The 27,738-nt window shown below is 41.2% G+C and overlaps 1 protein-coding gene across 1 annotated transcript in view; it reads right to left on the reverse strand.

Moving 5' to 3' along the window:
* Positions 1-256: 256 nt before the first annotated feature.
* col22a1 (collagen, type XXII, alpha 1) overlaps positions 257-27,738 on the reverse strand; it is a 42,408-nt gene continuing 14,926 nt past the window's right edge. Inside the window, exons 15-64 of the mRNA XM_076112947.1 lie at positions 27,024-27,077; positions 26,870-26,914; positions 25,096-25,149; positions 24,930-24,983; positions 24,414-24,449; positions 23,620-23,649; positions 23,326-23,379; positions 23,123-23,176; positions 20,157-20,210; positions 19,573-19,626; positions 19,420-19,473; positions 19,233-19,286; positions 18,066-18,119; positions 17,901-17,945; positions 17,740-17,802; positions 17,305-17,358; positions 17,107-17,148; positions 16,932-16,964; positions 16,724-16,777; positions 16,111-16,164; positions 15,964-16,017; positions 15,824-15,877; positions 15,626-15,679; positions 14,889-14,993; positions 13,836-13,880; positions 13,244-13,321; positions 13,110-13,145; positions 12,977-13,030; positions 12,661-12,705; positions 12,448-12,483; positions 12,236-12,349; positions 11,880-11,933; positions 11,555-11,608; positions 11,368-11,421; positions 11,157-11,210; positions 10,929-10,982; positions 10,736-10,789; positions 10,543-10,596; positions 10,408-10,452; positions 8,417-8,470; positions 7,097-7,150; positions 6,891-6,944; positions 3,717-3,788; positions 3,584-3,619; positions 3,450-3,494; positions 3,131-3,310; positions 2,954-3,020; positions 2,378-2,560; positions 1,328-1,405; positions 257-1,236 (exon numbers count right to left, since the gene is read on the reverse strand). Coding sequence (XP_075969062.1) covers positions 1,043-1,236; positions 1,328-1,405; positions 2,378-2,560; positions 2,954-3,020; positions 3,131-3,310; positions 3,450-3,494; positions 3,584-3,619; positions 3,717-3,788; positions 6,891-6,944; positions 7,097-7,150; positions 8,417-8,470; positions 10,408-10,452; positions 10,543-10,596; positions 10,736-10,789; positions 10,929-10,982; positions 11,157-11,210; positions 11,368-11,421; positions 11,555-11,608; positions 11,880-11,933; positions 12,236-12,349; positions 12,448-12,483; positions 12,661-12,705; positions 12,977-13,030; positions 13,110-13,145; positions 13,244-13,321; positions 13,836-13,880; positions 14,889-14,993; positions 15,626-15,679; positions 15,824-15,877; positions 15,964-16,017; positions 16,111-16,164; positions 16,724-16,777; positions 16,932-16,964; positions 17,107-17,148; positions 17,305-17,358; positions 17,740-17,802; positions 17,901-17,945; positions 18,066-18,119; positions 19,233-19,286; positions 19,420-19,473; positions 19,573-19,626; positions 20,157-20,210; positions 23,123-23,176; positions 23,326-23,379; positions 23,620-23,649; positions 24,414-24,449; positions 24,930-24,983; positions 25,096-25,149; positions 26,870-26,914; positions 27,024-27,077 — 3,111 coding nt within the window. The 3' untranslated portion in view covers positions 257-1,042. The remainder of the gene's footprint in view (positions 1,237-1,327; positions 1,406-2,377; positions 2,561-2,953; positions 3,021-3,130; positions 3,311-3,449; positions 3,495-3,583; positions 3,620-3,716; positions 3,789-6,890; positions 6,945-7,096; positions 7,151-8,416; positions 8,471-10,407; positions 10,453-10,542; positions 10,597-10,735; positions 10,790-10,928; positions 10,983-11,156; positions 11,211-11,367; positions 11,422-11,554; positions 11,609-11,879; positions 11,934-12,235; positions 12,350-12,447; positions 12,484-12,660; positions 12,706-12,976; positions 13,031-13,109; positions 13,146-13,243; positions 13,322-13,835; positions 13,881-14,888; positions 14,994-15,625; positions 15,680-15,823; positions 15,878-15,963; positions 16,018-16,110; positions 16,165-16,723; positions 16,778-16,931; positions 16,965-17,106; positions 17,149-17,304; positions 17,359-17,739; positions 17,803-17,900; positions 17,946-18,065; positions 18,120-19,232; positions 19,287-19,419; positions 19,474-19,572; positions 19,627-20,156; positions 20,211-23,122; positions 23,177-23,325; positions 23,380-23,619; positions 23,650-24,413; positions 24,450-24,929; positions 24,984-25,095; positions 25,150-26,869; positions 26,915-27,023; positions 27,078-27,738) is intronic.

Here is a 27,738-nt window from a genome sequence, read left to right on the forward strand (position 1 = left end):
TAGGACAGATTTTCAAGCACATTCAAATAAGATAGCCACCTGTAAATTATACAACATCATGTCTGTGTTGCATTTTCTCAGGCAAATAAACAGAATTTTGGAATGAAAGTCTAGGAATCTCTCCAAAAGCTTGAAACAACATTGCCAAGGCTGGCTCTAATTTCTGAGTTGTGACAGAGAGGTAATATCTTCTGCCTCTGGTTTATTCCCATAATAAAATCTTGTTTTGTTTATGTCTAAATAAATCAGACGGGTTTAGAAATTGAACAAAATTCCAATTTGTTTAAGGGGGAATTTTATTTTTCACGCCTGTTTTGGGGTGCCAATAATATCTGAAACAACCAGCTTAGAGGCAATAAGTGCAGGAAAGTGGTCATTCATCGCTCTCCACACTCACTCATTAACACTCCTCCTACACAGAATTGAGATCGTCCCTCACACTGTCTGTCCTCCCCAATTCCCATCAAACAGATAATTCCCCTGACTGAGTCATTATCTCGCAGAGGATCCTAAGCAAGAGAAGAAGTTAGTGAGCAGTGACTGACATCTATTGCTTGACATAGAACAGTGTGGGCTGTGAATGGTAACTGATGCAAAATGGTGTGAGGCATAAAAAAAAGCCTGTGGTGCAGACATATTCCTGCAAGAAAACGCCAAACTGAACTTTTGAGATAATTACTGATGAAAAGATACAATATCAGACTTCCAAATCTTCCCTACCGATGGGAGGTTTAAGAGGAGGGAATTGCATCGTCCTTGTTATCTCCCTATATATTTTACAGGAAGCATGCAAGTGAGGAAAAAAATAAACCTGTTTAGCTGCCCTCTCTACCCCATATTTAATCTGAAAAGGTCCCTCGATGCTTAACCCCCATCCTTCCCAAGCTTCTTACCAAAAATAAACAAAACAAAGAATCTGACCGGCAGCACGTGTTGCTTCAGCCCTCCATACTGAGGTTATCTTAAAAAAAAAAAAAAGTTCTTGATTCAGACCAAGTTCATAAATACAGCTGGACTTCAAGCTCTTTGTGTCCCTTCTCTCTTAAGTCCCCTTGACATTTGTGGTGTGGGGTCTGTGTGCCAGGCTGGCGTAGTAGGCACACTGGCTGAGGTCACACTGGCCAGTAGGACCTGGAGGTCCAGATTGACCGTGGGGGCCGGGGTTTCCTGGCTCTCCCTGGGCTCCAGCTTGCCCTGGGCCTCCGTCTTTACCATAACCAGGCAGACCAGCTGGACCTATAGTAGGAAGGACGACAATTTGAGGCTCCAAATCTGGTGAAACCAACCTAAGAAGAAGGAATACAGTAAGCAAGAGACTGGTTGTTACCTATCGGGCCAGAGGGTCCTTGCTCTCCTCTTTCGCCAATACCAGGTTCTCCCTTTTCTCCTCTTGTTCCTTTGTCACCTGGAAATTCAGAAAACAGGAGCCACATTAGCCGTTATATTTATTCGTCAACCAATTTTAACAACCTTGAGCATTACTGTATGTTGACATTCATGACACATGGCTGGACTGGAATATCGGGCATGTTCTTAGTGTGTGTGTGTGTGTGTGTGTGTGTGTGTGTGTGTGTGTACCAAGCCCTTGTAGCTGCCTCTGCTCAGCTTTTCTCAGCTATCTTAGAGTGAAAAAGTGATCTTGAAGAGGCACTCCACTGATTTTATCAGAGCCAAAATCTACCAGTGTAGGATAGTACTATCTCTGAACTCTGTTGTATAATATCTTCTGTTGCTCTGGTGAAGTGTTGTCAAGTCTGTGAAAATGACTTGAATGATACCAGTTGAGTTCAATAAGCTTGACTGAATGCATTTTACATGGAATTGATGCAATACAAACAGGGCTTGTTGGCTTAATTTGTACAAAAACTGCAGTGTAACAGAAATATGTTGTAGTTTTACGGGGATTATGTCCCGGACCATTTCTGTGCCGGGCACATCCACTTCCTGGAGTCTCTGCTGGGTGTCTGGCAACCTCACAGTCACAACAGGATTTAAATAAATCACTGTGGCAGGCCGAGACAAAGTCTGGCACATTTAGTGTACAGCCATCTAACTCTCTGGACAAATTAGAGTTTTTGACAAAACGTAAAACTATTCCTTCAGAATTTATCTCAAACATCCGTCAGATACAAATGTTCTTTATGTCCTCTTTGATCTGATGTAGATCTTTCTTAGTCAGCATTATATGAAGTAAAGGATATTTTTCACTGGCAATACAGAAAGTGATTTCATTGACAAAATTGTCTTGGAGACATCAAGTTGGACCAATCTGAGAGTTGGAAAGTAGTAAACACTGTGGAAATAATAAAGGAACAAAAACACATTAAAAAAGGACACACACAGGAAATAATAATACTGCCAAAAGTCTCTGTCCTACCTTTAGGGCCCATGGGTCCCCTGGATCCTTCTCCGCCATTTTGTCCGGGCATACCAGGCTCTCCAGGGGAGCCAGGTCGTCCAGAACTGCCTTCCTTACCTGAAGGGCCTGGAGCTCCTGGACGGCCAGCTGTACTCTTCACGTGGGCTGGCTGGATCTGAGCCATGAGGTAAGCCATTTTGGCTGGACACAAAAGCAAAGTTATTTGATCCCACTTTCATGAATTTAGATCCATTTTAACTGTAATGATTTTATTGTTAAAGAGGTACTGCACACTTAAACCGGTCTTAATATTGACATTTCTTTACAAGTGTATTAAAATCTGTATTTCATGGGTTTAAAAATGGCTCAAACCTGGAGGTGAAGTTACACTTTAATGTTTCCATGTATTGTTATCAAATCGTTTTTGTTTCGTTTACCTGTTTTGCGAAGGCCTTTTGGCTGCATCTTTGCATGCAATGTGCTACACAAATAAAGCTATTATTATTACTACTTAACTTTCAAACTACTCTGTTAAGGTTATCTTCGTCAGGTCAACATGGAGAGGAGACAGACAAAAAGAAATCGCCGCCTCACCATCTAATTGTTTCGCCAGCTCCTCCTGGATGAGTCGTCTCATCTGCTCCAGTGATACCGACTCTCCCTGAGACATGAAATATGGTAATCAGTAAATAAATTATTTATGCCTAAATTTAATGAATCTGTGAATATTTTTGTGGCATCAACAATAAAGTTTTCAGGACTATGACTCACTCTTTGGCCTGGAATACCGGGATTTCCTGAAGTTCCTTGTGGCCCCGGAGCTCCTAATTCTCCTGGTGGTCCAGACATGCCCATCATCCCTGTGTGGCCCTTTCTACCAGGGGGTCCAGGGTTTCCAGGCATACCTGGATCTGCTGATTGTCCTTTATCTCCCTTCACACCTGAATCTCCCTGGATCAGATGACAGCAATTGTACATTTTCAGACTTGAAGAACCTCCAATTTGCATCTCTCAGTTGTGTCAATCAGGCGACAGATTTGTATCTATTATGAGCACATTATCTGTCAGATTTTGCATCTCTAGTACTCGCCTTCTCTCCTTTGAGGCCTCGATCACCAACCCTGCCTGGCATCCCCTACAAAACACAAAAAACAGTGGACGTGAGCAAAAAATCTGTTTGTATTATATCATAGTTTATCGACATTGGTTCGATGAGGTCCTTACCTGTTTACCTTCTGGACCGATTGGACCAGGTGGACCCTGGAAATCAAGATAAAAGTCAACATTACCCACAACTGCTCATATTTGTGAGCTGCAAATAATCTTGGAATGAAAATGTTACAAATCTACCACTCACCTCGGGGCCTTTAGGCCCACTAAAGCCTGGTAATCCTGGGTTGCCGGCCTCTCCCTTGTGTCCTCTAAGACCCTATGCGACAGCAGAGACATGGCCGCTCATCACATGGCACACACATGGCACACACATGGCACACACATGGCACACACATGGCATACTGTACTTGTACTCTAAAAGCCTCGCTCATTACTGTGGATTCAGTAAGGATTAATATTTAGCTTCTTATCAACATGCAGCAGTGGCCTGGATAAAAGTCTCATAAACCAATCTTGCGGTGAGACATGCCAGCTTGAAGAGTTTAATATCCATATTTACAGGGCACATGTAGGCCTGAAGAACAGCAGGTTATGGCAACCACAGAGCGATTTGAACTAAAACAGAGTTAGCCTAATAAAACTAGAAAGTTTGGCAATATTACAACAGTTTTAGCTTCCCTTCATGTCACCGGTCCACGTCAGATCAGACTTTAAGGTGATTGTGATGTCCTACAATATTGTAAATGAACACGCCAATCCCTATCTGTCTGATCTCCTTTAACCTTATACTCCCATCAGGAGGGCTCCTATTGCTCCCCAGACTCACAGGGTTGTTCTCAGTTTCAATGTATAACATAAGCCTAAGTTGTCCCAGCAACAAGAATAATATTAATGTGTGATGCGCTCCTTTTTTAGCTTCTTGTGTTTGTAAAACCTGTGTTCTGTCCAGGTTTCATGGTTGAGAGGAGGTCTTGTGCCTCAGGCTCTTGCTCTATGGCGACACCTGAAAGCTGAGATTCATCCGTATCATTTTGTCATAGTAATTGTAAAGCCCCCTAAGGCAAATTTGTGATATTGGGCTGCTTTACATATAAAATTGACTTACATTGGCTTGAAGGAGTTTATTAATGCTTGCAGAATTGGGAGAATGTTTCACTTTCTCTTTTTCATCTAAACTTTTCTTATTATTGTTGAATATACAGTATACACCATCTCCTCTGCCTTTTTCCACTCACTGCATCATCCTCTCTCTCTCTGTGTGGTAAATCTGTCCATCTGATAACATTTTTGGAAATATCAGATCCTGACTCTAAATAGCTTCACCCTGCACTGAAATCACTCTCTACCTCCTCTCCCAACCCTTTCTGCATCTGGCTCCTGCCCTCCTCCCTCCTCCAGGCTATTTCTGGTGATCTGCTCCCCCTGCTGACTGATATCATCCACTCCTCTCTGATAGCTGGCTGCATATCGTCTGCCCTCGAGTTAGCAACGGTTACTCCTTCTCCCAAGAAACCGTCCTCCAGCCCACGGACCAGTGTGCAGCTCCATCTATTTCTGTCCAGAACACATTTTGTTGTGGACAGAATGTCAAATTAAGAATTCTCCTCACTGACAGGTCTCACTATCTCTGTCTACATTTCATATCTGTGACATATCTGTTATGGTGACCTCTGCCTGCCTCTTCATCTCCAGGCACAAGTGCCAGTGTTAGCCTATAAACCCTGTAATCACCGAACCCTCGCTGACTTTAATTAACCTCATCTTCGTGCTCAGCCAAATTAGTACACGGGCTCCAAAAGCTTTATGACGACTGGGACAGCGCTTTAAAATGACATTTTACCTTGGCAGTTAAGTGCAAAGCTCATATTTTACGTGTAGCTTAAACATATTCTAACATTAGCTTAATATGAGCTATGGGGACTCAAACACTCGCTCATGTCAAAGTAGAGCCGTCCTGAACCATCGCAGACGTACCTGGAGCACACAGTACGTGTATGCTGTGAATCTGTGATTCACTCCCTAACCCAGTCACCTGACTGATGCTGACTTTAAGCCTCATCCTAACCACGGTAAACTGCCCTCTCATCCCACCTGCCAACTCGTTGTGTCTGCTTTTGGGTTCTTACCTACCAGAACCTATAGGACTAGAAATGCACCGATTGCAGTTTTCCCGGCCGATTTTTGCTTCTTAAGTTTGACCTGCTGATTCGAATTTTTTCTTTTTTCTAAGACCTAAAATTGACCCCAGAATAACTTTTTTTAGATTCAGAAATAAAAACTAGTTTTTTTTTATATATGTTCACATTGAACATTTCATTTCGTCATATGGATTGTCTATACTGTGATTTTATTTTGTCCGTGTATTCTGTACACAACACGTCTGTCCGTCCTGGGAGAGGGATCCCTTCTTTAATTGCTCCTCCTGAGGTTTCTTCCATTCGTCGCCCTGTTAAAGGCTCTGGCTGGTTTCGATCGGTCCATCTCTACCTTAGACTGTAGCTGTACCCATTGCAAGTGATGGGCCTCACTTGTTAGTTGTTACAGAGTTTGTTTTTGGCTTTAACACATGTCTACAACACTGCGAGGTCGACAGGGACCGACTCCTCCTCTGTCTAAAACTACTCTACAGATTCAGCATTGCAGACCGTTAAAATTGGATCAAAATCAATGCAGCAGAAATGTCGTCTTTTTCAATTCCTTCCATTATTCTTCCTCGTCAAAACCAAACACAAAAGGCTTTGAATAATATGTTTGACATGTTCAGTAGTAGAGTTCCTCTTTAACAACTGATGTCACATATACAGAGTTGGGATGATAATTAAGCTCAAATTTACATTTATCAATAAAATGAAACTCTGGTATGAATATTGAAAGTAGACGTCTATTTTCTCAAGCAAAATACAGATTGCCTTGCTCTTATATTCTACCAACACTGGGAGAAAATTTGCTAAATCTGCTGTGCAATGGCCACTCTTTTTTTTAATTTATTGATATTTGGAAATATTTACTGTTGGATTTGGTTAATTTTTCCATAAATTGAATTGCAATCTGTGCTCTGATATGTCAACTCCCTTAAACTCATCAAGGGCAAATAGATGTTCCCACCCTGGTCAGGGCAACATTTACTCAAATCTTCCATCATAATCTGACAGATCATCTCTTCTAGAAATACTTCACACCCTCCTCTCGTCTTCATTTACACCCCTGCTTGCACAAGTAGCAATGAAAATGCTACTTTTTTCCTAATTCCTCTTATCTATGCTATTCACTGCCCTTCTCCTTTAAATGTGTTCACTCTGTGTAACAAAGAATTTTGTTTGTACTGAGTGTTGTGGTGAAGTGTTTCGGTGTCACTATTGTTTGTTTGCACCGTTAGTCATCCCATTGTTGTTTTAAAGATAGAAAATTGATAACTCACCGGAGTTCCAGGGAGACCTGCTTTTCCTGATGGCCCTGGTTCACCTGGCTTGCCCTGGGATGCAAAGGGGGGGGGGGGGGGGGGGGGGGACACAGGATGAGAAAATTGATGTTGAAGGACAGCGAGAGGAACGACTTGAGTGCCACCCTCATGTCAATATCCATCTGTCTGCTTGACAGCGCTGCAAGTGATTGAAAATGACTCACCGACTCTCCTCTTGGTCCACTAAGACCTTCTCTGCCTGGAGGTCCCGTAGAGCCCTGCCATGACAAAAAAAATAGACATGTTATATTCTGGCTTTCACATGCTGAAAAAGAGGGAACAGAACCATGTATCATCTGTAGGGCATGCTGAGAAAAAACTGCAGGCTTGATCACTTTAATCTTATTGGAAAACAGCCTCTACTGTAGCAGTGAGGTCAATCTGAAGTCCTTCCTTTTTTTGTGGAAGGAGTATGTAGGTGAGGAGGAAAAGATTCTTACTTTAGAAGACATACTGTGAGAATAATCCATCTCCAAGCCTCACAGCCAGAGGATGAGTTAAAAAGTTATTTGTGTGAGTGTGTGTGTGTGTGTGTGTGTGTGTGTGTGTGTGTGTGTGTGAAGTGTTACATCCTGCTTCTAGACAAATGGGGGAATAAAAGTGCTGCAGCCTTTGACTGTGTGCATGAAATGGATTTCAGTTTGTCATTTGGTGAAGATGAATTGCATGAAACTGTGTCAAAGGATATAAAGCTGCTGGTTCATAAACGTACTCTGCTGCTAATGAAGCTCTAGTATTATATACACGCGATTAAATATTCTGTGCTCTGCTGGAAACTTTGCATTCTGTCCAAAACCGTTTTTTAATCTCAGGAGTTTTGTCTGCATTCCCTCAATCAATGGAGGATTGGTTCCAGGCAGCAACAATAATTATTCTCATTGTGACGCAGCCAGGAAGGGATGCTGCATAGAAAGGAATGGCAGATAGGATTTTAATAGGGAAGACAAACATCTTCTGTGGGGGGCATATTACTTTTATAATGAAAATGCTTAAGTGAAAGCTATATTTTAAAGTTAGTTCTCTGTATTGTAGTATACTGAATGCAGTCACTTTATTGCACCTATTTGTTTCCTTGTGTGTGTGTGTGTGTTGTGTGTGTGTGTGTGTGTGTGTGTGTGTGTGTGTGTGTGTGTGTGTGTGTGTGTGTGTGTGTGTGTGTGTGTGTGTGTGTGTGCGTGAAATAGATAAAGATTGAGGGAACTGCAGATTGAAAATCAGAAATTCACAATTTTGACGTGTATGCAGCACAGTGCTCTCAGAAAGTATCAGGTATGTATGAAGGAAACAAAAAACATTCTGAGTAGAGTTACAATAGGGATGTTAATAATAATATATATTTAATTATTCCATTATTATGGAGTGCACATGAATTAATTTCACTTGTTCATTAGATACTTGAACTTCATGGTGTCTTCCTACCTCTGAAACTAAATCTACACACTAACACTAACCAATAATTAACAAATGTGTAATGTTGAACATACCTCTTTCCCAGGTTTGCCATCACGCCCAGATGATCCAGACTTTCCATCTTCTCCCTGTTTGGCACAGAAGAAAATAAGACTAAATAAGAGAAACCTCGAGGCAAAGTTAAGGTACAGTTCAGTCGATCGCTCAGGAGAAAATTCTCTTGGATCAGAAACCAAGTTTGACAGGTTTTGTTTTTATATCATCATTGTATTGTCATGTTCTTAAAAAGTTGAATTCAGCCAAGAGGTGAGACACTTAACTTAGAAAACATTATATACTACAAACAGTATGCAACATAGAGTTTCATGGAAACTGTTCTATAATTGTAGGATTCGCACCACAATCACTAAAGCTAATGGAAGATAATGTTATGGAGACAGGAGTGTGTTTGCGAATGGCTAATTAGTTCAAACTTTCTTGTTTTAGCTGCTGTTACAAGAGTTTATACAATGTCTTAGATTACCATTTTTGTCACCGTGTGATTTATTTTTAATTTCACAAGGATGGTTGGAGGGAGCCTGCAGATTTAAGATTTTCTTTGCCAACAAGTGTTTCTGTAATTGTAGTAATTGCTTTATATACGACAATAAATAACAGATAGGGCAGACTTGAGATCTTGAGATCTACAGAGTTAGTCATAAGAATCCATGACACATCTACATTGTACTGAGGTGCAGCGCTAAATCTGTGCCTCTAATTGTGTACAGTATGTCAACTTTCAATATCCTGGATAATAGTGACTATCATTTCCGTACGACTGACAGTTAGTGACAGTATATGAGTAGTGAAGGGCAATTTTCAGTGCATCTATGGAAACACCTTACGGCTCCTCTGATAAGTTGTCTAATGTCCGTGTGGCAGCGCGGGCTGCAGAGCTGAGAGGCTGCCCGCCACGCTGTGGCTCAGTCAGAGTTGTCCGTAATGAGCCATGCTATTGGTCACGGTGCTGTGGCAGAACCTCTCCTGTGGGTGTGTGCCGAGTGAGAGACAAAGCAGCAGGTGCAGTGGTTCTCTCGGAGAAGGTGTTTTCAAAGTGTCAGACGTATCTTGAAATCGCAGTGCGGCATGCCAAACGCTGACTGTGAGCTATTCCAACTGCAGGTAATAGTTCCAGTTATGGCTCTTGAGCAAAGGCAGTTATCTTTCTAAATGCATAATTTATACTATACTTCCCATACTTTTATGTTCTTATGTTCTTTCGTGAAGGTGCCAGTTTTCGAATCCAAGAATACGAGCAGAGAACGTTCTGCCAAATGTATCACAGTCTAATTGGATGTCTCCTTTTCTTCTTTTTTCACTTTAATACTGTCATTTGATGAAAATAATTGACATAATTCCAATTGTGTGATACATTTAGTGATAACGTTTATTTGTCAAACCTCCATAGAAGACATGTGACTGCATTGGACCTGTAGAGAGTCGAGCACTATCCCAATAACTGTCCCAGCATGCAGCACCATTGACTTGTTGTCTGGGAGACTGCAGGTCTCATCAAAATAGAGCAAAAACACTATCGTATACTAAACTGCACCAGGGGAAGGTGTTCTGCTTTTCCATACAGACTCACATTCTCTAAAGCTTTTTAGCTCACATTGTCAGGGTGGAAATGTTTAAATTCAACACTGCTGTCACAAAAAGTAGAAGCTTTCACTGCTTGGCCTCGTCAAAGGAAAAGTAAAACAGTTTGCTGCTTTTTGCCCTTGAAATCTTAAGTATTGTGTTTTTTTATTAATCATTGGCATTGCAAAAATTAGATTTTCTATGCACCAATATGTGAGATTTAATTTGACGAGGTAAAGAGAGTAAGTAGCTTCAAGTCTTATAAACATGAGTCAAACACCACCCCGAAAAAAAGCTAGTACTATTTAATGTATATCTACGTGTGGTGATGCTCATTAGGCAGGAAAATAGTGCCAAAGATGAATAATGGCAAAGTCTCTGTTTCAGAAAAAAAACATTGTGGTTTTTGCAAATGGACCTGTTCAAATGCACGAAAAGTACTAACCGTAGGTCCTGGAGCTCCAGGTTCTCCTCGGTGGCCCTTAAAGCCCTGCATAGGAAAAGAGACCACAGTGAATCAGTCACAGCTATTTGCTCTGCCAGCCTGCTTCATCAGATCCGTTTACTGGTGGTTACTTACCGGGAGTCCCCTGAGCCCCGAGTTTCCTTGTGGTCCAAGCTCACCTTGCTTGCCCTGAGATGAAAACAAAAATTGTTACAGCATCATTGTCTGGCCATGTTTTACTATGACATTTTTCTAAAAACAGAAGATGTGTTGTAGCTCAAGCTTCATATACTCTTTGGATCACTGACGAACATCCTCATCTACTTACAGGCTCTCCTGGTTCACCTGGTCTGCCGTCTTTTCCCATTTTCCCAGGCTGACCCTGCAGATCAATGAAATCTTTCATTTACCTTCTGCAACTGTTAACACCTACAATTGCATTTACAACTCAGACTATTTATGCCACACTGCAGGAACTGTGTGCATATTCATGAGGCTGTACATCCAATCATTTTTCTTACGATCAAGCCGGGAAGACCCGGTGGTCCCTGGATTCCTTTGAGACCCTCTTTGCCCTAGAAAACAAACAAACACAAACAGGTCAGTGTCACTAAGGAAAAAGAAATGATAAATGGCCACTATTACCACACGGGCTGGCTGACCTATATGGTAGAGGGAAGAGGTTTGTACAGTAATGACACATGGGTAATAAGTTTCTGAGGGGAAAAGTACATGGAGTGCAGCCTGACCTTTTCTCCAGGGGACCCCGGGGGGCCGACGGGGCCAGGCTGTCCATCGTTGCCCTGAAGAGGAAAGAGTCAATGTCAGTGGAGGTCAACCGAAATAGAAAGAATGAGTGAGGGACAAAATCCAATACAAATGGGCCTGTTTACAAAAAGCTTAATTAGACCATTTGGAGTGCATATAGTGGAAAGAAATAAGCCCGAAACAATAACTTACAGGTGTGCCCATCAAGCCAGCGGTACCTGGATGACCAGGGGGTCCTGGGTGACCCTGTAAATGCAGAAAAAAGAATTAAAATATAATTATGTGATTCATACCAGACAATATTTCTCTGAACATTTTATTAATAAACAAGGAGAGAGTGGAGGATATGAGTGAGACTGAGTCATAATGACAAATATACCTTTTCTCCTTTCTCTCCAGGGCCTCCTGGGGGTCCTCGATCACCTTTAATACCCTGTGGTGAGAAAGAAAGAAAGACCGTAAGAAATGTCACATTTCAAGAGGAAAGCATTATTCTGAAAAACTATTTGTCAAAGATATTTAATATTACAAAGGAGGAGAATGTAGTAATAGCTATGTTGTTTCAGAAACACAATTCAATACCCTTTTTTAGTGGCGCTAACATAAACCTTGTGAGGTTAATTAAACAAAAATGTTGACAAAGGCAACTAATTAGCATTTGGCACTTTGGGAGAAATAAGGGTGCAGTTAGTGCGCAAACTTGCCTTTCCTCCGTCGGCTCCAGAGGGCCCTTGAGCTCCGGCTGTTCCCGGGGGGCCCTGTAATATACACAGCAGAGCATCAGTCTCTGTCCGGGCAGACAGGGCCGAGCACCGGCACCGGGTTCTAATCGTTCACTGCTGCCCCCAGAGGACGCCCAGCTAATGATGCAGACAGAGCCTCTCCATCCGTCACACCAACTGTGGCTGATGATGATAAACGTGCAGCACGGACCTCATGCCTCACTTAGGACTAATATGGTGGAGACACACACTTTATAATACTCGTTTAAAGATGAGCCATAGTCTTTACATTACAGGAGAGGTGAGGTTATGGTTGAATATTAATGACCGTGTCCTACTTGGTAACCATCTTGACCATTTTTTCCCGGAGGTCCAAGGTGTCCTTTGTCCCCTGGGACTCCTGGGAGACCAGGTAGTCCAGGTGGACCTGCAGGGCAGTCTGAGCAAACATCCTATAAGATGGCAGAGACATGTTTGTGATGAAGTGATCCCTCTCAGGGTCCAAACATAAAGACTTTTCTCACTGAAGAGGGACGGAAATGCTCCTTACCTTCAGATTTAGGTCAGAGAGGTCTGCTGCCTTTCCCTGAGAGACGGGGAATAAAAGAGTTAATCCAGAGCGGTTCAATTACTGACTCAATTGGGCCAGATGTTAAAACCAGGAAATGTAGATGGGCCAGTCATTTTCAGCAGCCTAAAGTACATTCATCACAACCAGTATCTCAGATAATACTGGTTGTTCGCTGCCAATTTCTGTACTTACAGGATCTCCTGCTGATCCCTTGTCTCCCGGCCGTCCTGGTAAACCCTGCATTTGGTGCAAAGGCAAAAAAAATTACATTCTCTGACGATTTTAGAACCCTTAAAAATATTCCAATCAAGTTAAAACTCTGCTCATGATCTTTCATAATGTCACTTTTCATTACACAGTTTTCTGTCCGACTATCAAGGCAGGCAGATCAGAGCCAGTTATGTGATAGATGTGGCTGATTTGGGTGTCCATAGCTATGGAAGCATGGATCTCATAGTAATGCAACATGTATAAAATGATTTATCCATTTATTCATTGTTGGACTCACATTATGTCCTGCTGGGCCCTCAGGACCGGCGACTCCTGGCAGACCCCTAATGCCCTGGAACCCAGATAAACAGATATTAGAGAAACACCTTTTATACCAACATATTCAATATGAATGTTTAGAAAATATTTACCGAAGCTCCAAGGTCCCCATTATTTCCTGGAGGCCCCTACATAAATAAAGAAAAGAAACATGTCACATTTCCAAATATGTAAATAAATGCACTGGAGGAAATGACATGACCCTGGTTTGCATCGATGCTCGTACCGGTTGTCCCACTTTGCCTTCTCCTGCAGGACCCCTGTCCCCGGGTAACCCTGGTTCTCCTCGCGACCCGGTTTGGCCCTGAGAAAAAAAATTAAATAAATTGACTTCACCCCTTTAGATAATGTCAGCTCAGCAGTAATGTTTGGCTAAGAGCCTCGCTTGGCAAGAAAGTGTCACATTCAGCGATGCCTTCTGATCCCAGACATACCACCCTGTTTCTGTGATGAAAGAAATATAAGAAAAATACAATCAGCAGTTGACATTCTGGTGCTCAGAAGACGAAACAGCGTCGGTGATGAGGGTGAGCAACTTGACACCATAAATCCAGCAAATGCCCCTGTCCTCCCGGCCCTGACATCCAGCTCTTCAAGGCAAAGAGCCGGTCATTATCACAGCAGTGGTCACAGTGCAGTGGACATAGAAATTGCTTTTGCTGCTTTCAACAAAAACGAATTGTTCTTCTCATCCGTGCCAGAAAAACACATCAACAAAAGAGAACCTGTGCATGATTTAAAAAAAACAAAAAAACCTCAGGCAACCTACAAAGCTCTCACACACACGCACATATATATCTTGCTAACTTTAGAGTTACCTTTAGCCCCAGGGGTCCTTGAATTCCTTGTGGTCCCAGATCCCCCTGTAATATCACAAATTACATCAATCAAATTGCTCGCCACTCAAAGACAGCAATTATTATCTTTTGAATAAATAATTCAGAGGTGAAAGTGTGTACGAGTTGCTGTTCTTCATGCACATAAGTGTAGCGAGGCCTCGGGGCCTCGGGGCCACACCTGGCAGCTGTAAAAAAAAAACAGAGCTGCTGTGAGCCAAATGTGCTGTGCTCCTGTGCTGCTTTAATGCGATATGTCTTAACAATGTTTTTCCCTGTGTGCTCCTGCCTCGTCAGCAGGACGGCCACATGTCTGGGGTGAAAAATGATGAAGAAACGTGTTGAGCTGCAGCGCAGAATGTGCCTACTCAGGCACACGTTTTCCTGCCTTACAGCCGCTCATATTGTGCTGTGGTTCAACGTGCATTACAGGCAGGGAGAGGCCTACAAGCAGAACACATGTGGAGTACAACAGACCGTTCACAGGCACATTAATGAGGTTTCTGTTGAAAGTGAACTGACAAACATGCATTTCTATCATAAAAATTCCCTGTGATTTATAATCACACTTTACCGCTGACTTGCTGGTGGACTAGTCCTTACAAACTTTGTATTACATAAAGATGTATTTTAAGTATTAGTGGAGATGCAAATGTTTCCAAAGATACTAAATATATCAGGAAATGTGTACAAAACAACACACAAGACTTCTAGAATACTTTAAGGATTGTTTTCCAGCCTTAAAGCTACTTACAGAGAAATAAAAGGGAGCAGTGTGATGTTAACGGAGTTTTACTGGACGGAAAGATTTTGAGGAACCAGAGTGGAAACAACATCTGAAGTTATGTATCCAGGTCTTGGTTGAATCTATTTCACTTATATTTGTTGGCTCTTTCCCTTTAAGTGTCCGAACACCACATGCCTTTTATATACATTAAGAAACTGTCACTAAAAAGTAGTCCAAACATTATTCTGGAATGTTTGAAGTATAAACTGAAGTTATAAATACAACGTGACAGAAATAATATGTCTTACATTTTGTCCATCTTTCCCCTTTCCTGGAGGTCCGGGGGGTCCAGTCAAACCGCCATCTCCGGGTGGGCCTGTGGGACCTGATTGTCCTGGTTTACCTGGTTCACCCTAAAACAAATGTTACAATGAAGAATGAAGAATGAACTTAATTGTCTCTCAAGGCTACAGCAGCTACACCTGTAGGTGGCTTATATACTCCGAGGTGAAACCTTTATTGTGTTCTGCTAGTTTCTACTTTTAATGGCAAATGTTATCCTCTGTGTAATACTTGTATTGTGATTGAAGTTGTGTTATTTATAATCACAGCACTGTACAGAAAAACAGATATGTATCACTGGTATAGGAATTGGTGAAATACCAGCCCCTGGTCCCCCTAACAGTGAACTGAACAGCAATGACGTGATGGGAACAGAATCAAATCACACTTTTGTTCTTTTTTTAAATCAGTAACTTGTGGAATAAGTCAAAGAAATGAAACAAAGAGAGCGAACAAAGAAAATGAACAGGCCATGAGAGACAGTAGGGAGTGTAGCTACGTGGAGCCGCTGCTGCTTCAAGATTAAAATGAACTCAAAAGCTTCTCTGCTGAAACAATAACGGAGGACACACAGGGTCACACTCTCCTCTCTGCAGACTTATTTTCGCTCCGCATTGCCAAACTCACTCTGAACATAGTGTGAATACTTTCAAAAGAACCTCTTTCCAAATATACCGATAGCTTTTAAAAATAGAAGACTGACCTTGTCTCCTCTCTGTCCGCCTGGCCCGGGAGGCCCAATGATCCCTGGTATGCCCTGGAAGAAAGACAACTGGTATAGTTCCATGCTGAAGTGATTTGTGGCTACTGATCATATTTCATTGTATAGTCACAGAAAACACAAGCAGGCATCACTGACTTCCACGTTAAATTCCTCTCCAGAACCTTAGAATGGACTTACCACACTCCCTGGTAGTCCACGAGCACCTTGAGGACCAACAATGCCAGGTGGGCCCTGGGAGAAACACATCAGCCATTACACTACAGTACATCTTCCCATTTGGTGAGAAAAGGTGTAAGGCATTGAAACAGACAACGTACAGGGTCTCCAACACGTCCCGTCTCTCCCGTTAGTCCGATGTCACCTTTTGGACCCTGGAATAAAAATGGCAAATTAGACGTACTTAAAAATAGACAATAATAATCAATACACTGACTATAGGAGGTACAAGATTCCTAGCATCTTACCGCTAGTCCAGGTGGTCCCTTAAAGCCTTGTTCACCAGGTAACCCTCTTTGACCCTTCAGGAGAAGGCACATGAATTCACACAGTAGTGGTGTAAGAATAGGTGCCAATACGATATCACCTCCACGTATTCTTGTCAAAATGATTACGTCACGTTTCTCATGAGATGACGATGTGAAATTAATGAGGGGTTGTGTCGTGAAGATTATAGATAATAACAACATCTATGTTTGAAGAATTGCTACAATATTCTGTGACAAAACTTCATCACCTGAATAGTCAGAGGTAATGGAAATAGATACGAGCATTTGCAGGTGTGTGTGTGTTAGTTGTTGCATCCTGGGATGCTTCAACGTAAACATAGCAACATATTATGCATGCTATTCTGGTCCACCTATTATTCTGTACATATATAAACTGCAGCGGATAGAGAGTCAGGCCAGTGCATTACCGTCTCTTATAGTTTTATTTAATTAGCACAGTTAAGGCTCCATATTATAGCTCGTCATACCTAATCTCTACTGACATCTAGTGGACACTTTTGGACATTGCAAAAAGTAGTTTTGTTCATTTAAAGAGAAAGAAGACAAGATAGCAAAAGAGAAAAAAACTCACAATCTCTCCTGGTTTCCCTTGATCCCCCTTCTCTCCATTCGCTCCAGGTTCCCCCTAGAGGAAGATGCGAGGAAGAACAGATATTTTGACTCGTAAACCTTTAGGCGCCTCTTAGACAGAACAAAAATATCTACTTTTGAACCATCGACTAAAGCTGCAATAATCTTACAAGAGGGTTTGGTCTGTGTAATAAAATAGGTCGACTCACAGGCTCACCAGGCTCAGGGATCACATTTGCCACCTGTGAAGAAAAAAATCAGACAGTAGATAAAAACTTTCTGAAGCAGTATCCGTTACTTCATGTCTTGAATCCTATTTATATCAGGCTTGTGATTTTACAGTATGTTAAAGTGCAAGGTAGCAAAAGCTAAAATGTTACTTACATTTCCTGGAATGCCAGGTATTCCCCTGGCTCCCACTTCACCCTGAAGCAAGAGACAATACGGTCACATTGTGTGCATAGTAATGACCTCATCAGAGCTAATACTACAGGGTAACTGCTGTAAAACGGTGCGATACACAGCGAGAAGTCTTTTGATGGTTTGACCTTGTACATCATGTGACACTGGTTCCTTATTTACCTTGTCTCCCTTGTCACCTTTTGGTCCAAGTGTTCCATCCTGTCCTCTTTCTCCCTATGGAAGATAAGCCGAAAATCAAGATTATTGATGATACATTTCTACAGATCACAGAACCTATTTGCACATTAATGCAGGAATATGGGAACTTGACTAATTGGAAGTAGGAACTCAAGAGCAGTGAGTCTGAAAGTGGCATTTGGGGAAACCCAGCCGAACCTGAAGGTGTCCCAGGACGTTACCCAGCTAAACTAGGCACAGTTCATTTCACTAGAGTTTATTTCACCAGAAATTATTTCTGTTGCACAATAAAATAAGTGTCCTTCAGAGGTCGCAAAGCAATTTGTAGATATTACACAATTCAACCCTAAACCAACAACATGGGAAGATCTTGTGAAACAGTGCGTGAATGAACATTGTGTCGCTTGCCACACCTACCGGAACACCCCTATCTCCTCTAACTCCATCACCACCTGTTTGACCAGGGGCACCAGCTGCTCCCTGTAAAAAAAAAAAAAAAGAAGATATACATGTGACATGATGAACTATGTATCATTACAAAATATCAAACCCAAAACAGTCAACAGCTGTGAGCTCACTCTATCCCCTGGAGGTCCTCTTGGTCCGGGAGGCCCATCGTCCCCCTGGGGAGAAGACACGCAGCCGTTAAAATGTCAGATAAGCATATGGAAAACACACATGCTATATCATAAGCTGCATATGTCCGTTGTGTTTCTGGGTTCATAATGAAGTCACAGTAGTACCTTAGGTCCGGGCTTGCCCGCAAAACCATCTGCTCCGCGCTCTCCCCTGGGCCCCTTCAGACACACAAGATTTACATTTAGATGTCAAAATGTTGCTGTTTAAAAACCTGTGTTTGCTACAAGCGTACTGTAGTAAAGGTAAACCCACCACAACCTTTAGCCACTGTACTAATGTCATTGTGTCAATTCAATATCCCACAAGCTGTGTTTTCATTGTTTGCTCATACTGTTAGTTGTTGTAGCCTGATAATCAGACTGAAATGCCATTTTGTCTTGCTTGATTCGTACGTGAATCTCTGAAAAAACAGATGGTGGCAGTGATTCAGAGGCCTGGAAACACACTTAGTTCCTTATTTTTCATGGAATTTCCCAGGAAAATTGTCTTTGCTTACAAATTCTGTTTCTTCAACATTCTGCAGTCTATGTCTAAATATATGTGCTACTCAAATACCCAGCAAATTGTATAAGTAATGCAGCTATTTGCCATATTTGCATCTTATGACTTGTAGCTTAAAGACTTGGAAGTCATAAGCCTCAAAGTCAACATTCGTGCAGTGCTCACAGTGACTGAACATGAAGCAGTATTCATCTTTTTTTTGTTTCCTTGTGAGCAGAACTTCACAACAAGCTGAACGACACACATTTGACATATCCTGGCCTTGCAAAGTTGACATGGCTAACATGTTAGCAAACAGTTGCCTATTTATATATCTAAGGGACACACAGAGCAATATTGGCATGTATTTGAAGTTGTGTCTCTGGCCATCTGATGGACGTAAGTCCAATATTTACTTTCAGCTTTGTTTTTCTGCTCACTTAAGCTGCTAGTTGCTAACTTTCTCTGCTATTTAACAGCATACAGTTCAGATCTTTTTCACTAAAAATGTCTGCCTGCTGCAGCTGGAAACAAAATTTCAATGAGTAAACCAAAACAATGAGCTAAAAGACACTAGTAAGCACCATGGAGCATACAGAACTGCAGATTTGGGTGATAATTCTCTGTGGTTTTGACCCTGAAAGAGGCTCCTTTCATATTACAAATAGCATGTGAGCCATTGTTCACATAAGAGTTTTGTTTGGCACAGCTTTAAAGTGTCATGGTAAGTTGTGTCACTGCAAAAATCAAACAGAAAGAAAGAAAAGAAAGATGATTCTAAATATACTGACCAAAGCACCGTCGTTTCCAGGAAGACCGTCCAGACCGTCTTTACCAGGAAGACCCTTTGAAGATCAAGTGACGAAAGGTCGACATTTAGTGACGTGAACAGAGAAACGACAACAGAGTTTGAACACCTATGAATGAAAATACCATTAACAACATGTGGTTTTATTTGAGAATAAAAGGCCGACTCACAGGCTTTCCAGACTCTCCATGTTTGCCTGAAAATCCAATTTCACCAGGTAGACCCTTCATAAAGAAATAACAGGCTATTCATTCATTTCTTGCCAAAACAAATTATAATTTTTAAGAATTATTCTGTCCGGATTTGTATGTCTGGTGACTTACAGGAGGTCCAGTGTGTCCTTGGTTTCCTGGTGGCCCAGATAGACCCTGAGGACCCTGCAAAATAAAAGATATCAGTGAAAATGTATATCACTTGATGATGATCTCATGAATATTAAAATAATGTGGGCTTTTAAAGGTATCTATACTTTTTCAAGCAATATATTTGGATGTATGTTGAAAGCAAATATTAATATTTCCCCCATGAATTCTACTCATAAGTACTTTCAAGAGACAGTGTGCATCAGTACCAGTGAACAGCCACTAGAGGGGGATATGGCAGCACTGCTTACAGCTCATTCAACCTTGAATAGCACTTGAAGACAGGTGTGCTGTATTTCTATTTCGCTCCAGGGAGAAGTTTGGCAAAGTAATTGACGTAAAATGTTGGTTTAGATCTAGCTTGTTTTTCTTCCAGCTGTCCAAACAAACAGTGAAGACACCTTGGAGAGAGCAAATTGTGGATCGTATCAAATATTGAGCAGCCTACACAATTAAAATGCCAAATTAAATCTCCTCAATTGTCCTTAAGGTCTGACACATATGTGTGTACATTGTGCTTGTCATGAAACTGAAATTGTCCTTACAGGGGATCCAGGAAGGCCATCCACTCCAGGCAATCCACTTTCACCTTTCTTTCCCTGAAAGACATTTAAATTATATTAAAAACTAAATTAAAAGACATTCAATGCAAAACATTATTGGTTTCCAGGGCCAATAAGACTGTGGACGCTGGGGTCATGACCAATGTATTTTTCTTTTGTTCCATGTTGGGAGGTTTAGCAATAAAAGGATTTTAGAAAAGTTTCCGTTTTCCGAGTTTTTTTCTCCATTTGCAGCGTTTTGTCCAAATGCTGCACATGTTGTCTAATCGGTGAAGATGTGTATGTTAATTTAAATATAGAAATTATTAGTAGACAGACAGTCACAAGAAAACTGTGCATTTAATCGCTACGCACTACTGACTCTAAATAATCAGAAATATATAGTTGAAGGTAATTGTCTTTTCACAATGTAGTTGAAATGGACAACAAAGCTAAATGAACGAATTCTGTCTGTGGAAGTTTTTCACTTGCGTTCCTGTCACATTTCCACCCGTATGTCCACAGTACTTTAATGTTCTTTTCTTTATAATGTTTCTTGGTGCTGTCCTTCACATTCACATTCCAACTCAGGCTGCCCTCAGCTGTCGTATCAGGATAGAGGTGAATATAAAAGGCCTCAGCAGCGGTGACACACACGACTGATGAGAGCTTTGCTAGAGTGGAGGTGAAAGTGGCTCAATCTATAGCAACTCAACCATACAGCCAACTCTATCAGTGCTGGCAGGAGTGGAGACCCCACTCACACTCTCTACCGGTGCATCTTCAGATGAGGTACAACAACCATAAACCTGAAGAAAATAGGTCAAGCTCGTCACTATCTGTATTTTTCACTTGGAAAGCATCCATGAGGCTGTAAAAATGCTTCAGCGGGACTTCCAATTATATTACAAAGTAAAAGCAGAGCTGCACAGAGTGAGATTTTATTTGATCTTGTGGAATCTGAACCCAATGTGATGGCTTTATTCATCGAAACGTCTCTCATTTAGGCCCAGTGGAGGTTTGCCTCGTCTCTGCTGCCCAGCTGAGCAGCTGCAAATGTTGATTTCAACATATTGCTAATGAAAAGTGAATTGCTCCCAGAGGAGACGGGGAGTGGAGGTCACTATCTTTGTTAATGTGTTGGAAGAACAAATCATGTAGAACCAATGTGTCTGTTTTAATTACACACTGCCGTGTGAATGGAACAACGTGCACTGAGACAGTGTAGAGGAATATGAGAGAGACACTTTTTGTAGGTAATTATACAAACACTGATAACAGCTACAGTATCAGCTGAGGAATAAATATCAGTTGTCTTCATTCTAAATAATCCCATTGGAATATGATAAATACAGTTATGGGAGCACAGTGTGAACTTCCAATTACTGTAGATTAGAGTAGCAAGAGCTTCTCTGGAGGCAAAGTAATCTAATTTTAGTCCAAACTCAGTGGACTAAAGCAGGAAAAAGCACATGATCTTAATAAGATGCAATGCATGACAACATTTCAATCATTTTGGTTTATCTCCTTATCACAGGATTGTTGTTTTGTTAAACATCATAAGGTTTGGTTTCTTGTGATCACAGAAATAGTCATTGCATTGCAAGAAAACGGTTTCAATTTTCTCAAGATTACAAAGAAATTCACTTTTGATGCAAATCTCCATTAAATTGCGTGTATATACTGTGCTTGTTTGATTATAGTTTGATGGGAAACATTATTGCTCTCAGAGACAGTTTGCATCCTGAGTCCTGGTTGTGGTTCAGTTTAGGCAACAAAGGCCTTTTGGTTAAAGAACAGTGTGTAGCATTTAGGTTCTATTGAAACGGAATAAACTATACATAAGTATGTTTTCTCTAGTGTATAATCCCCTGGAAATAAGAATTGTTGTGTTTAGAATGAACGTTTAAAACTACGGAGCGGATCCTCTTCACAGAGCCCCCCACCCCCCATGTTTCTACAGTATCCCAGAATGCTCTACAATAGGGCCATTCATGGTTTCACATGTTCGTGTTGTCCACCTTAGTTCTAAACACGCTTCAGTTGTTTGCATTTTGCAACCTCACCACTAGATGCCGCCAAATCCTAAACACTTTTAAGGTTACTGAAAGATCGGGGATACGTCTGTTTTTAAGTTTTAAACCGCACAAATATCTTTATCTAACTGAATGTCTGTATATTCAAGACATTTATTAATAACGTTTATTTATTATGTTGGTAAACATGCTTCTTTAAAAACGTATGTTGTCTTGGAATGTAATAATTCAGTCTTACATAAATGAGCAATCATGAGTGATCATAAAATAATGAAACAAATGTGTCATTTGTGTGTCATTTTCCATCATAATCATGGGAAAATGTATTTGCCATAGAAATATTTGGCCATAGAAAAAGGCAGGAGATAAAAGAGGAGGAAGCTACTTTAAATTTTGGGTAGGGAACTTTCTTGCAAGGAATTGAGCCTCCTGTCAGGTTTTCAGACAGATTCTGTCTGCTTCACAAGTATATGGGGTATAGAGCCATGGTTGGTGTGAAGGTCTGCCATCCTAGAAACTGGGCCTGATTTGTATACAGACTGAGTCAAATCACGGAGAAAAGTCCCTAAAGGAGTCTTGCAAAGTTCATGGTTCAAGTTAATGGTTTCGTCAAAGTTCAGATTTGCCGTAATTTGCTTGAATCGTAAATGCGCGGTGCATAAATAAAAAGGAAGAAGGATGGATTGCCAATCGCACTCCTTTTGCCCTATGATATAACTCAACCAATACGATTCATTCTTCCTCCAGAGCAGTTTTGCTTCTGAGAAATAAAGAGATGAACTCAGTCCTCTGAAGCCAGGAACAACAGAAGTAAGCAACACGAACAGGTATTTAAACAATATGTACTTTGTTGAGCATCTTTACGTACCAAGTACTGAAATAATGAAGAAATGTGGAGAACAAATGACAGTCCCATAAAAATGAGATTCTTACCCTCTGGCCGAACTCTCCAGGTTCCCCAGGAAGTCCCTGTAGACCCGGAGGGCCCTGAAGAACAAAATGATCAGATACATACAGCACAACTGGCATTTTCATGAACTGCTCAGCACTACAACTGAACAGGTGACCTTTCCACTGCAACAAAATACCAAACACTACACTGCAGGAAAGAGGAAGTAATGAATCATGATCCTTACTTGAGGCCCCTGGGGGCCCTCGGGCCCTGGAGGCCCAGAAGATCCACCGTCTCCCTGAAACAGGTCAAACACAATAGACATATTACGTGATATAACTTATATTGCTATTTGAGACTAAACTTACAGTTTACACTGTATGGTTGAACATTTTCAGATATCATATCCTTTACAACATGGCACACAATGGTAGTGTGTTCATTTGTGTTCATGGTGGTGTATTTAGTTGTCTTTGAGGTACTCTTTGAATCTTTACATTCCTATGATAAATAATTAGATTATTGAACGATTACTCACCTTGTCACCCCGTAGACCTTCTTTTTGAAACTGAAATTAAAAGATAAGATAAACAAATAATTGTTTTTGAATCAAGTCATCGACAGATCGACTGTGCTACCACGGAACAATCGTTGTGAAACATTGAGGCCATAGACAGTATAACTGGCAACCCTTATCTCACACAAACGGTATTTGTACAAAATAAATCCTCTGTGGCTTCATGGAGAAAAGATAATTGCTTCTTCTGTCAAAGTATTCCCCTTTTGAAGAAAATAAACATATCGGAACGATGTGTTTCTCTGTGCTTCATAGGGCTGCAACTAATGATTTTTTTTCATCATCAAATAATCTGCTCAATATTTTTTGATGGATCGTTTTTAATCTGTACAATATCAGAAAATAGTAAATAAAAAAGGAAGAAACGGCCCATCGCTTTTCAGAAGTATTCAAATTGTTTGTTTTTTCCGAGTGATTATGTTTACTATCATTCATCCTCCAAGAAAAGCATCCTTAAGAATATATATATTTGCTTGATAATGACATAAATGATTGATCCAATATCAAAATACAGTAGCTGCCTGTCGATCAACTTATCGGTTAAAGCACTAATTGTTCTGTCTGTCAGCGATCCCTCTAGATGTGCTTACAGTTAAAGAACAAGGTCAGCAGGTCCATCTCGCCCATGATTACCTGGTTAGACTTAAGTAATAATCATGTGCCGTTTGTCTTTCTAACTCCATCCCTCCATTATGTTCTTCATCGCTAAACAAGCCTGTAATTCTTTATCATTTTGGTCTATTTTTGGTACTTACCACATCCCCAGGTAATCCGCGAAGGCCTCTCTCCCCCTGTGACGTAGTTCACACAAGAAAGATGAAAACCCCGTTATTATAATCAAGAGACTTTCAGGATAAGGCACCTAGGGCAATATGGTAATGATACGGCAGCGACCATAATTTATGAGATGACACGTGTGTACTTATTGTAGGCCTAAAGGAAAGTGAAACTTGTGGGTAAAGAGACATGGGAATTTGCTGCGCATATGTGTGTATGCGTGCGTCCGTGTGCACGCATATGGGTGTGGTGTAAGCATGTGTGCTCCACTGGAAGATTCATCAAAGTCAGTAATTAGAGACAGACAAATGAACTCACAGAGGAGACGAAGGAATGTCTGGAGAGAACAGACAGTAGCTTGAAAAACTGATGATACCTCCTTGAAATGATTTACATCAGCGCAGCTTAATAACATGCTTACGACAATATCTACCTTGAATTGTTTCTAATCAAGTGAACATTTTTTTTCATATAGCACAGGAGGGGGCACATACCTTGATGCCATTATTTCCGCTGGGCCCGGGTGTACCAACCAGTCCTCTCAAACCCTTATCAATTTCAGACAAAAGCTTCATTAATACAAAGGTGACTCATCAAATATGTCGCAGATTAATATCCGTGGTCTGTTCGTAACTGCAGGATCTTAAATAGAGGACTTACATCTTTCCCAGGAACACCAGGTTTGCCAGGAAATCCATCGAGACCTGCCTCACCCTTAATAAATGAAAGAGTAGAGGAAAGCATTGATAACGTACTGCTAACTGTTGTGGAAAACAGTCAACTCAGGAAGTGATTTATGTTACATTTTGTTTACAAAAAAAAAAGCATAATTAGCATGTGCAGTGAGGGGGCAGTTTTTAGAGTTCATCCTAAGGTAGACATGAATGGCTATACCAAAATTTGATGATAATCTATCCGGTAGATGTTGACATATTTCAATCAAAGCTACAAACGAATGCTGAATAAGGAATGTTTAGGCCACAAAAACGGCTACAATTAACTTCTATGAACTGGAAACGCACTCTGAAACGCTGGAATTCGAACACGCAGACTACAACCCACTCAGACATCGCCGTGGCACCAACCTGTCAATCAAAAGGTAGCCGCACCCTAAAGCATACCCTGCTTTATTGTCTACTTTACTCTGAATGGGACCGTAACTTACGAAATAAACATCATGCTGTATTGAAGAAGACTTGAAACTGGAGATTGAGACCATAAACTCATGTTTACAATGTTTACTGAGGTAATAAATCAAGAGAGAAGTAGAGTCATTCTCTCATAGACCTCTATATAATCTGACTTCTTTTTGCAACCAGAGGAGCCGCCCCTTATTGGCCAGAAGAGACAATGCAAGTTGAAGTTACTTTCGCATTGGCTTCACTTTTCAGACATGGGGGTTGCTGCCTGAGTATATATCAGTTGCAATGGATATGTGAAAACCTTGACCTCCTGGTGTTGCAAGTAGATCACCAAAGTCACCACCACAAAGGGGCACCATTACATCCGTACCGAATTCCACGGTAATCCATTCAGTCAAGATATTTCCGTCTGGTCCAAAGCGGTGGACCGACGGGCCAGCATAACCGTCCAGAAGAAGCGCTGTGTTTTCAGTCATCAAACATTGCCATGACTTCAACCCCAGGTGCCTCCTCTAAACCACCTATTCCCTTAATCGCTTTACTGAGACAAGTACTTTTCCAGTCTTCAACTACAGGAAATTGCTTACTGATTGACTGACAGACAGCTCTAAACCTGGCATCAGCATGTTTGAATGGAGCTTCAGTATGAACTTGCTGCACATCCTCATGCCATATGGCAAAGTAGTTATTCCATGTTTACTGCTTTATACAGGCCCCTTGTTAAAGTCACAAAAACATCTTGAAAACTTGACTTCCGTTGGAGATCATTGTGATGCTGGGAAAGAACCTTTCACGGATTTATTAGAAGTCTGACTTGCATTCTAACATCATCGTGATGGCTGAAGAGGGGAGGTGTTAGCAGCTCGGAGGAAACTTCAGACATCAACAAAGCTTCAGTAGGCCTGAATGAGCGGCACTATAGCCAAACGCCCCCACAGGATCCCAGACAGGAAGTGTGGAGAGTGAATCAAGGAAGCCACATCTGTTTGCACCATTACTCCCCTCAGCTCTCTGTTCCTCTGAGAAGAATTGCCTCTGTCAGAAGTTAACTCTGTGGTCAGGGTTTTTTGCAGTTTGAACTCTATTCTGTACAGGTTCAAGCTAACATACATGGTTCAAATCCTGGGACATGCTGGTGAAACATGGACAGTAAAAATAAATGTGTAACCCAGCACCTACTATTTTTTTCAAGTGCTTTTGAGCAAGACGCTGAACCCCTATCTGCTGCAGTATATGCTGATCTGTCACTTTTGATTTATTTATATCAAAGAACGTAGTGCAGTATTACTTACCCGGGCTCCCGAAGTTCCTTTTTCTCCTTTTCCCCCTGATTCACCCTACAGCAAAATGCAGCAACATTATAATATAATCCATAAAAAAATATATATTTGATAATTTATCAATATCAGATCTTCACTCGGTGAAGTGCATTCAGATCATACTCACAGTGACACCTTTTGGACCTGGGGTGCCAGAAATTCCTTCATCCCCTTGAATTCCCTGAAATAAATTGAGCAACATTCTGTTAGCGGGAGTTTTTTAGACTTGGCACTCTTCCTAACAGTGTTGCAGTGACATACTGTAGGCCAACTGGGGGGCTGCTGAGTCAGAGGTCAATCAATGTAAGAAATGTAACTGACGAACTAGGAACCTGCCCCAGCATACACAGCGTATGAATGTTAGCATGTATTTGGTGTCGCTCAATGATGAATTTATGTCTAATATTCACTTTAATGTTCGGTCTTTACAAACTCCTGAGAAGAATATAGGTTGCTAACTTTAATGCTTGAGACGGATGCTGTTGCAGCAAAATCGTTAAACCATACAATAGCCTACATGAACCATAAAAACAAAACAATGAGTTAGGCTAATAAGGATAAATTTGGTGATAATTCCCTTATCCCCTTGGAAAAACATAAGCCTACTGTAGATTAGACACCATATTTGAAAATTAGAAATGCTAAAATGCTTCTTTTAGAGTGTAGCATAGGACGGTAGCATTTAACTAATTGAGTATTCTCTGTATTGTATCAAAGGGGGCAATCAGTCCCTCCAGTCCTGGTTCGAGCAGCCTGTCACAGTCCATTGACCGAACCTGAGCCAACACCCTGCTTCCTCCCCCTCCTTGGCTCTTTCCCCAGCTGCTGCTTCATCCAAGGGA

Source organism: Anarhichas minor, unplaced genomic scaffold, assembly GCF_050575085.1.
Source record: "Anarhichas minor isolate MPS153535 unplaced genomic scaffold, ASM5057508v1 ptg000051l, whole genome shotgun sequence".
Lineage (NCBI taxonomy): Eukaryota > Metazoa > Chordata > Actinopteri > Perciformes > Anarhichadidae > Anarhichas > Anarhichas minor.